Source organism: Marmota monax, unplaced genomic scaffold, assembly GCF_021218885.2.
Source record: "Marmota monax isolate L192 unplaced genomic scaffold, Marmota_monax_Labrador192_F-V1.1 WCK01_AAM20220418_F8-fsc00068, whole genome shotgun sequence".
NCBI classification, from domain to species: Eukaryota; Metazoa; Chordata; class Mammalia; order Rodentia; family Sciuridae; genus Marmota; species Marmota monax.
In genome coordinates, this window is record NW_026692352.1 from 2,633,494 (window position 1) to 2,644,800 (window position 11,307).

General features: G+C 39.8%; 1 protein-coding gene across 6 annotated transcripts in view; it reads left to right on the plus strand.

Moving 5' to 3' along the window:
• The window catches only part of Nup98 (nucleoporin 98 and 96 precursor), a 114,029-nt gene extending 106,897 nt beyond the window's left edge, over positions 1 to 7,132 (plus strand). For all 6 annotated transcript variants that reach the window (XM_046441819.2, XM_046441822.2, XM_046441820.2 and 3 more), the window contains 4 exons: positions 1,925 to 2,166; positions 2,636 to 2,790; positions 5,531 to 5,642; positions 5,774 to 7,132. In XM_046441819.2, the coding sequence (XP_046297775.1) occupies positions 1,925 to 2,166; positions 2,636 to 2,790; positions 5,531 to 5,642; positions 5,774 to 5,991 (727 nt within the window). In that variant the 3' untranslated portion in view covers positions 5,992 to 7,132. The remainder of the gene's footprint in view (positions 1 to 1,924; positions 2,167 to 2,635; positions 2,791 to 5,530; positions 5,643 to 5,773) is intronic.
• Positions 7,133 to 11,307: the final 4,175 nt, after the last annotated feature.

Sequence of the window (11,307 nt, forward strand, 5' to 3'; positions counted from 1 at the left end):
GGGGTTTTGGCTCAGTGGTAGAGCACTTGCCTAGCATGTGTGAGGCACTGTATTTGATTCTCAGCACCACATATAAATAAACGAATAAAATAAAGGTCCATCAACATCTAAAAAATATTTTTTAAAAAAATAACAAAAACAAACATGTATATAGTACTTTGTTGTAATTGCTCTAAGTACTTTTCACATATTAACTCATTTTATACTTAGGGTCATATAGTAGTAAATGGGAAAGTGAGTTTCCTGTCTCTGCTGGCATGTTTTGTGGTGGGTTAGGTTTTATAGTCATACTTGTCAAAATGCTGGGTCTATCATATATCACTTTGATTTAGGATGAAGCTTATTCACTTTGGCCTTTGGGTAAAGATACTCTCCAGTCTTCTTATCTGTAAAATTATGATGTCTGTTCCTATTCAGAGGTGATTATGAGATTAATATGAGTAAAAGTATAAAGCATCTTGCACAGCCTAGTTTCATCAATTTTTCTTTCTGCTTCATCCTTAACAGGAAGTGAAAGGAACACAGAGTATGCCATGAGTTTATTTAAAAATACTAATAGGGGATTTTGTGCTAAAAGGCTGGCTATTAGAATGATGTTTCAGGGGCTGGAGTTGTAGCTCAGTGATAGAGTACTTGCCTAGCATGTGTGAGGCACTGGGTTCAATTCTCAGCACCACATATAAGGAATAAAATAAACGTCCATCAACAACTTAAAAAAAAAAAAAAAAGAACGATGTTTCAGAGTTGGTTGTGAGGAAATAGATCCTGTTTGCCAAAAACAGGAGGTGGCTGTAATTTGACTGGGAGTTCTTAAAAACCTAGGAGTTCAGAAAAGAGTCAAAGAGAACAGTTTGTTTGGTGTTTGGTTTTGTTTTGTTTTTTGGTACCAGGGATTGAACTCAGGGGCATGCAACCACTAAGCCACATCCCCAGTCCTTCTTTGCATTTTATTTAGAGACAGGGTCTCACTGAGTTGCTTAGGGCCTCATTAAGTTGCTGAGGCTAACTTTGAACTCTCAATCCTCCTGCCTTAACCTCCTGCACCACCTGGATTATAGGTTATGTGCTACCATACCTGGCCAGGAGAATAGTTTTGATCTGATACATAAATGACTGATCCTTTAACCCTGTAACCCTGACAGCAAAGAATTCTCCTTAATGGCCTTATCCTAGAGGTAGAGAGAATGAATTAGTAAGGCTGATAGCTTGAGAAAATAAAGGAAAAGCAAGCCCTGGAAGAGACATTACCTTCAGAAACTTCTCTGTTCACTTGTACTGACCTTGTGGGAACAGAGAAGAGCAAAAGTTGGAAAAGAGGACTGCTCTGTGGAACAGAATTTTCCTATTCAAGTCCTTACTTTTCTAAGTGGTAGCCAAACTAGCATTTAATTTAGATAGCGTCACTAGACAGGAAAAAGAACGAGATCCTACAAAGAGAAAGCCTTTTTTGGGAGTGGACCATCTTCCCCTAGAATATTAGGTTTCTGATTTTATGATTATGAACATATGTGCTTAAATACTCTGTATTCTTTTTCAATTAAAAAATAAATGTTGGGGGGCTGGGGATGTGGCTCAAGCGGTAGCGCGCTCGCCTGGCATGAGTGTGACCCAGGTTCGATCCTCAGCACCACATACAAACAAAGATGTTGTGTCCGCCGAAAACTAAAAATTAAATATTAAAAAATTCTCTCTTTCTCTCTCTTTAAAAAAAAAGTTGAAGTACTATTTCCTATGACATAGCTTTCTGTATTTAAATAAATAAATAAATAAATAAATGTTGGTGTGATAGCTTAATATTTTTAGTGAAGTTTAAAATGATTCACTAAGGATCAGTATGAGAGACTGTCCCAGGGAGCCCCTCTAATCTCTGGGGCAGCCTTCTCCATGATTGAGATTGGTAAAAATTCAGCTTCTCTTCCTATAGCATGCGTGAGAAAGCTGTTCGAGAGCTACTTACCCGGCACTGCCAGCTAATGGAGACCCCTGAATCTTGGGCTAAGGAGACTTTCCTTACGCAGAAGCTTTGCGTGCCTGCTGAATGGATTCATGAAGCCAAAGCAGTGCGAGCACACATGGAATGTGATAAGCACTTGGAGGCCCTCTACTTGTTTAAAGCTGGTCACTGGAACCGCTGCCACAAACTTGTCATCCAGCACTTAGCTTCTGGTAAGTGCTGGGGCCCACATCACCTGGAATTACCCCAAATTCTTCTGCCCCTCTGAACCTCCATGATGGGCCAGGCCAGAGATGATGCCCAGTACAGGACATGGCATACAGTTAGCAAATCACACTTTGCAAAAGCTTTCTGCGGAAGTGACTTAGCCAGGATGAAGGGCTAGAGGGGCAGGGGAAGAAAGCAGTATTATCAAGTTAGCATTTGCCAGGGTGTGAACTAATTATATTAAACTCTTTATGGGAATTTTATCCAACAGCACCAGACATTCTGCTTAGGGACCTGAAGCCAAAAATTCTCTACATTTCCCTTTGGAGAGTTTCACAGTGTCTACTTAAAATTCTCAAATCTGACCCAACATTATTTCTCCTTCCTTCCTGTCATTTCTTCCAGGATCTTTGCACCTTTAGGAACCATGTGTTTACTTTTACAGACATTTTTCTCGATGTTTTGTTTCTTCAGATGCCATCATTAATGAGAACTATGATTACCTGAAGGGGTTCTTGGAAGACCTAGCACCTCCAGAGCGCAGCACTCTAATTCAGGACTGGGAAATGTCTGGACTCGTTTATCTGGACTATATTCGAGTCATTGAAATGCTCCACCATATTCAGCAGGTACCTGAGTTCTTTAATCCTCCACCTGGTTTTCCTTTCCCCCTCCCTTTAAAGGTTCAGAGATTTCAAAAGGCCTTATTATGCACTTGATGGAGATTGGTGGGGGGGTTGTTTTGTTTTTTAACAGGATCTTGGGGATGAAACCCAAGGCTTTGTGCATGCCAAGTTAGTACTCTACCACTAAGCTACACCCCAGACCTAGTATACACCTAAAAACTCATTGGCAGACAGTGGCATATACCTGTAATCTTAGCATCTTAGGAGGCTGAGACAGGAGGATCTCAAGTTCAAAACCAGCCTCAGCAACTTAGCAAGGCATTAAGCAACCTAGTGAGATTCTGTCTCAAAAAGGTCTGGGGAATGTGGCTTAGAGGTTTAGTACCTCTGGGTTCAATCTGTAGTACCCTGCCCCCACCCAAAAAAGAAAAAGAAAAAAGTGCCTAGCACATAATAGACATGATTCTTTTTTTTTTTTTTTAGTGTATGTGGACACAATACCTTTATTTTTATGTGGTGCTAAGGACCTAATCTAGTCCCTCACGCGTGCCAGGCGAGCCCTTTATCTCTGAGCCACAACCCCAGCCCTGACATAATTCTTAATGTTTGCATTTTTAGTATGGATTAAGAGCATCTTCCCTAAATAATCACTGAACAAACCCCTTTTTCTCATTGAACATTATATTAAACATTGGCTTACACATCCTAGTTATTGAGAATCCAATATGTGTCATGCACTTTCATGAATTTTGGGGATATAAAGGTAAGTAGCATGTGTTTTGCCCTTACCAAAGTAATACTTTGATAGGGGAGATAGTTACAAGTAAACCAACAATTACTATAGCTCAATTGTACGGATTAAGCAAAGAGTGCTGTCATTATAGCAGCAAATAAAAAGAGTATCTAGCTAGGCATTGTGGCACATACATGTAATCCCAGACATTCAGGAGTCTGAGGCAAGAGAATTGCAAGTTTGAGGCCAACCTCAGCAACCTGGCAAGACCCTGTCTCAAAAAAAAAAAAGGCAGGGAGGACTAGGGCTGTAGCTCAGTGGTAGAGTGCTTGCCTCACATGTGTTAGACACTGGGTTCAAGCCTCAGCACCACATAAAAATAAATATGTAAAGCTATTAAAAGTGGGGGGCAGAGGAGGGGGTGGCTGGAGATAGTGAGTTCAGTCCTCAGTACCACCAAAAAAAAAGACTGGTAGTACTTAACCCAGTCTCAAGTTATAGTATTGCTAATATCTGCATTCAAAATTTAATGAAACATTAATTTTTAGTTAAAACTCTCCAGTTTTATCTTGTTCAACTTTCCTCCTTACCTCCCCTTTCACCATGTAAACTTCCTTTGTGTTCCCATCTTACAGAGCTTTACTGTTCTCTTTTTCTTGAAAACTCAACCCTTGTCACACAGGTATGAACTTAGATATGAACTCCTCAAAGAAGCCTCCTCTGACTTCCCAGTCTGAAATAGCTATTAGTTTCTTTCTGCCACATCAGCCTATTTGAATTATCTATATGGTTTGTGATCCTTTAAGACATTACTTTGACATTTTCTTACTTCTTAAGTTTCATGAGAACAAAGATCCTATCTTTTTCATCACTGTTAAATTTAGGGGAGTTAATTTAGGGGAGGGGCTGGAATTATGGCTCAGTGGTAGAGTGCTTGCCTAGCATATGTGAGGCACTGGGTTCCATTCTCAGCACTACATACAAATAAATAAAAATAATAAAAAATTTCATCAACAATTAATAATTTTTTTTTAAAGTCAATTTAGGGGCTGGAGTTGTGGCTCAGTGGTAGAGCACTTGCCTGGTATGTGTGAGGCCCTGGGTTCGATCCTCAGCACCACACACACATATATATAATAAAAGATCCATTGACAACTTAAAAAAAAAAGTCAATTTAAAGGCAAATGAAAAGGATAGTAGTGGTAAAGACATTAAATGGTAGACTGTGCAAGCCCCCTAAAAATGGATTCATTGAAAGATTAGCTCTTTGAAGGGTTGTGAGCCCTTTGGAGAAAGGAAAAGGTGAGGGGAGATTTACAGTGGTAAGAGTGAGAGAGGACCTACCCAACAGTCATTTTTGAGGCTTTACAATAAGATGCTGCTGGAAGGTAGTTAGAGTGTAAGTGATGGATAAAAATATATGTACATTTGCTTTTTGGAAAAACTATTGTAGTTGTAGAATAGTAGCATGGGAAGGAAGGTGAAAAATTAGCATATTAGGCAAGAGATAAAGATTTAAGAATCATCAACAGATTGATTATAATTGGAGTTGTAGGAGTGGATCACAACACACATGGACAGTGTAGAGAGTGAGAAGAGGGCCCTGCAATATTTCAGAAATGTCTAGAACGTGGAAACATAAAATCTAAATTAAATACTAGTTTGGGTACCATCTCTTACTACTATGTGCTCTTAAGAAATCATCTCTCTCTGAACCCAGATTTATCTAGATTTTTTGGTGCCTTGTTAAAGCTTGCTAGTTACATGGTTCATGAGTCTCAAGACCTACCCAATCCAAGGCTCTATACACTGTTACCTTCTTGTATATTACTGCTAAGTACCTTGTCTTTAGCAACTAGGCTCAGTGGTGATAGCATGGCACTGCCAGTCAGTTTCTTGGATTTTCTTCTCCCTGACCTTACTGTTGTTTCGGAGCTTTGTATGGAGTCTGTGAGTAGGATTAGAATAACAGAAACTTCGGGCCTAATTGGTTTCTCTGCTTCTGTGCAGGTGGATTGCTCAGGTTATGAACTAGAACAGTTACACACCAAAGTGACATCACTGTGCAGCCGGATAGAGCAGATTCAATGTTATAATGCCAAGGACCGCCTGGCTCAGTCAGGTAAGCCTGTAGTCTCGCTCCCCTTCCTGGTGATTTGCCTCCTATCTGTGACTATTACACCTCTCCCACCAACCCCAGTGTCCACTTTACCCCATCCCCATTCTCATCACTCACTCTTTTTTTTTCTCTAGACATGGCCAAACGTGTAGCCAACTTGCTACGGGTGGTACTGAGCCTGCAGCATGCCCCTGATGCAACCTCTGATTCAACGCCAGACCCTCATCGAGTCCCTTTGCGCCTGTTGGCTCCCCACATTGGTCGGCTCCCCATGCCTGAGGACTACGCCTTGGAGGAACTGCGCAGCCTCACACAGTCCTATCTGCGAGAACTGACTGTTGGAAGTCAGTGATCCCCAGGCTTTTGTCACCACACTCACATGCTGATGCACACTCACCACAGCAGTCCTCAGCATTGTTTTTATTGCCACTGTTTGCCATTCTCTGGGTTGGCTATGGAAACCACTCCTCCCTGCTGCCTCAGGCAGCATCCCACAGTTGTTCAGGGCTTTTCTTAATACTGAATATAGTGTAAGGGCTTCTGGAACCAAAAAAAAAAAAGGAGGCAAGTCTCCTTTTACCATCCTCAAGACCATTCAACATTTTTTCCCCCTTTTCAAAAATGGTCAATAAAGCTCCTTTGGCAGAATTCCCCAAAGAACCAGAGAATTCTTTTACCCTCCTAGCATTCTGAATCTTGTGACCCTCCATGCCAACCTGCTACCCTACTCCAGTCTATTTATACTAGGACTCTTTGAAAGGAAACAGAGATGATGGGACAATTGCACTGATTTAGAATTGTCCTTCCTTATCAGGTAACTATCCCCAGAAGGAAGGGTCATTTGTCTCTGAAGTAGATTGGCTAATTAACACTGAGTTTTGGAGTCAAAAGAGGGTTGGACTGATTTTGAAAACAGAACAGGGTCTTTCTGACACATTTAGGGTACAAGGGTGTGCCTGCCATGGAGGGACTGATGTTCAAGGTATGTGAATGTTCCATGAACACAATACCTTCCCTACTACTGTGTAGGCTGTCCTTGGTCACATATGTCTCTGGGAAGCTCCCAGAAACTTGGTTTAGTCCCTGATTACTAGTCGTCCTTCTAGAACACCTGTTTGGATTTATCTGAAGAGTTTGGATAAAATGGCAGGTTAGGTAGCCCTACCTACCCCTCCCATTCTAACCCCAAAGCATTTCCCACCCTTCCAGAAGGTAAAACTCACTGAGGCAGACAAGGAGCTGGGCTTTAGGGGCAGGCAGAGGGCCTTCTCTACATTGCTGCCAGCTATGGGGATCCCCAGGGATTGGCCTGAGGCAGTTGATGGTCAGGGCTGTCCCAGACAACATGGCCACTCCTGGGTCTTTATGCATGAAGATTATGTAAAGGTTTTTATTAAAAAAATATATATATATATATAAATAAATGATCTAGATTATTTTCTTCTTTTCTGAATCTACTTTCTTAAAAAAAATAAAATGAAATGTTTATAGCATTCCTGGTATTGGATTTCCCTTTGTATTTTTGGGCCTTCTTACATCAAAAATCTGTATGGTGGCCTTGTTTGATTTAATCTATATTTGGAATGGAGAGTCTAAATAGAGATAGGCTATGTTAAAGGGAGACTAATTTGGTGCTGAAGTGATACCACAAACTAGCCCAAAGGGCAAATTTACTGGCAAGGGAATTGATTATTAATTTTTACTGATTGCTACACATTTATGCACATAGATTTCCAGTTGATGGTCTTTATATTGCCCAATAGAATATATTTACCATTCAAAGCTTCTTTGCTTTTCTACTTGAGTATTTTTGTTTGTTTTTAAGTCTCAAGTCATGCCAGGCATGATGTTGTAGGACTGTCATCCCAGCTACTCAGGAAGTTGAGGCAGGAGGATTATAAATTCAAAGCCAGCCTGGGTTCAAAACCCTGTCTCAAAAAGGAATGGGGGTTGGGGTTGTAGCTTAGTGATAGAACACTTGGTTAGCATAATGAGGCACTGGGTTTGATTCTCAGCACCGCATATAAATAAACAAAAAAGTAAAGATCCATCAACAACTTAAAAAAGGGAATGGGGCTGAAACTGTTTGCCTGGCCAGTGCAAAGCCCTGAGTTCAATCCCCAGTGCCCCACATCCACACCCAAACAACAAACACCTGAGTCATGCACCTTTCCAAATTCAGATTCCTTTTTGTAAAGGCAATGATGATTCTGGATGTTGCTTTTACACAGGGCTATTTTGAGAGGAATCAAAAGAGCAAAATAAGTATTACTCAGGTTTTATTTTGATTTTTCAAACAAGCTGTGAGCAAATTCCAGTTAGGATTAGGCCAAAGACTTCTGGACTGAGATATTAGGGGATAAGAAAGCAGAGTGGTTCTTCCCTGTGGCCAGGGCTTCAATTAAACTTGGGGCCCTTGAGGACAATGTTATTCAGTTGGGAATCCCCCTCCCTCCATGACTGACCACCTGAGTGAGTGACAGAACACTGCTAGGTTTCTAGCAAAGAATTCTTAACCTGCTTTCTTTGCGAGAGGTGTTTTCAAGAGTGCTGTGATTAGCTTTTAGCAGTGTTAAAGACTGTTGAATATGGGCAGTATTTCTTTTTTCGAGTATTATTTCCTTCATATAAAAAGAGTTCTAAATCAAATGTTTATTATAAAAGCCATGTTGCATCATAGAGATTAGATACCACTTAAAGGTAAGAAATAAATCTCTTCTAGATCTCCAAATCCTATTTTTTGTTTGTTGCCAAGAATTAAACCCAAAGGCACTTAACCACTGAGATGCATCACCAGCCCTTTTTATATTTTATTTTGAGACAGTGTCTCACTAAGTTGCTGAGGCTGGCTTCAAACCTGCAATCCTCCTGCTTCAGCCTCCTGAGATTCTGGGATTACATGTGTGTGCCACCCAGCCCCACTATTTTTTAAAAATATTTGTTTTTTAGTTGTAGGTAGACATAAAGTCTTTATTTCATTTTTATTTGGTGCTGAGGTTTGAACCCAGTGCCTCACGTGTGCTAAGCAAGCACTTTACCACTGAGCCACAACCCCAGCTCCTAGCCCCATTTTTAAAAAAAGTTTTAATTTCCCAAAAATCAAAAGACCGTAACCAGTTTTCCCAAGACTCAACAGAGCTGTGAATCCAATTTGTTTACATGAATCATAATCTCAGCAGGGTCTACATAATACAGAGAGGGGCTGGGATTGTAGCTTAGTGGTAGAGCAATTGCCTTACACATGTGAGGCACTGGGTTTGATCCTCACACCATATAAAAATAAAGTTATAAGAAATAGATAAAATATCAAAAAGAAAGTATACTAAGTCACCCTCTATCTTCTCTTTTATTTGGTACTAGGGATTAAACTCAGGGGCACTTCCACTGAGCCACATCCCCTGCCCTATTTTGTATTTTATTTTAGAGACAGGGTCTCACTGAATTGCTTAGCACCTTGCCATTGCTGAGTCTGGCTTTGAACTTGCAATTCTCCTGTCTCAGTCTCCCAAGCTGCTGGGATTACAGGCATGCACCACCACGCACAGCACCCCCTCCATCTTTTTTTTTTTTTTTTTGGTGGTGGTGCTGAGGATTGAACCCACAGCCTTGTGCATTTGAGGCAAGCACTCTACCTACTGAGTTAAATCCCCAGCCCATCCCCTACAACTTTTTAATGCCCTTTATTTGTTGAAGTAATGGGCATCTGTCCTTTAGAATAGAGGGCTGGGGACTTCACTGTGCCTCTACTGCCGTATTTTTTATAAACTGTTGGTTAGATCTAGAGACTTGGTTCCCATTCTTTCCCACCTCTCCCAATACTTCATAGGTGGTGCTGTGTACTAAACTACTTTATTACTTCAAAGGACACATCTGGCTGTCCCACTTTGAAGGTGTTGGTTCAGGTCTTGTCAGCTTGATCATCCTTATAAATTCCTGTCAACTTTTTTCCTAACAATTGTGGCCAGGATTCCATCATTTCATTATTGTAAATCCTATAACTTTATATGTGTGGTCATCTCATTATTTTCAAATTAGAGATATAATAATGATTTACAATTTTTTTGCCATAATAACTCCTTAAAATTACCCACTTTAGGGGCTGGGATTGTGGCTCAGTGGTAGAGTGCTCGTGTAGCACGTGCGAGGCCCTGGGTTCGATCCTCAGCACCACATGGAAGTGGATAAATAAAATAAAGGTATTGTGTCCAACTACTACTAAAAAATAAATATTTTTAAAAATAAATATGTAACATACATTAAAAAGATTGCATGTGAAAATCTTAATAAATAAGTAAATAAATATTTTTTTAAAAAATCACCTACTTTTGGGGACTGGGGCTTTGGCTCAGCAGTAGCACACTTGCCTGGCATGTGTTAGGCACTGGGTTGAGTCTTAGCACCACGTATAAATAAATAAAATAAAGGTCTATCAACAACTTAAAATATAAATTAACCAATTTTGGACTATTAACTTTTTTTCAATATAACATTTTCACCCGAAAACATACTAAATATAAGAAATATTTCATTTGATACAGGGACTAATATTTATTTATTGAGTTTTTAATTTGGTTTCTTCCTGGCAAAGAAAACCAAAACCCAGAGAAATCAAGAAATGTGCAGATGATCACACAGCTTATGTGGGAGAGAAAATGGGAACTGAATTCTCAATTTGGTCTAACGAGAAAGTTTATATTCTTATCCTCATACCACTTCTATTGGCTCTGATTGTAGTTGACATTCTATTTCATATATCATGTGTTTTTTCATGTTGCTACAAAGCCTTCAAAACTTATTTATTTGTTCATTTATTTTTTGGTGTTGGGATCAAACCTAGGGTTTCACATAATGGCAAGTACATGCTTTATCACTGAAAATAGTCTACATGCCATTCTCCTATTATGAGTACCTACATTCCTCCCAAATCATTTTGTCATTAAAAGGAATTCTGAAACAAACAAGTTGCATCGTGTTGACATAAAGCAGTAATTCTAGAAGGAAGGGCAGGCTCTTCTCCTTTGATATTACCAGAAATCTTAATATGCATCACTCTTCGTTTCCCCATGTCTCTGCTCTCATTTGCTCCTCCTTGTTCTGCTCTTAGGAAAGAAGCTTCTAATTTCTCACTATTAAATATAATGTTAGCCATAAGATTTTTTGTTCTTTATTAAGTTGAGGAAGTTCCTCTTTGTTCTGAGTTTGCTAAGAGTTTTTAGAATGAAAGGGTGTTGGGTATTGTGAGCACTTGCATTTTGAAATGATGTGAAACACATGCAACATCCAGAGGGAGATTGGGAAGGTGGATGGATATAGGGATCATGTAGGAGAGAGGACTGGGCTGGAGAAAGCAAGGAATTGACATATCTACAATATCTGATTCTAGGCCATGAATGTAATTGCCAGAAAAGTATGTATAGCCATTGGTCAGTTAATGGGCCAACTTTGACAAAAGCATGTAAAACTGCATGGTAAATACCTGTGAATTTTAAGTGTATGATCCTGAAGCTGTCCTAACTCACACCTTACAACAAATACTATTGGTTGTCTACTACCTTAGGCACTTATCTTGTACTCTCTGGTTATTACATTTAATTCTTCAGCTTTCAAGGTGAGTACCAGTAATCCCATTATCCAGATTGAGAAAACTGAAACTCAGAGTTTCAATATC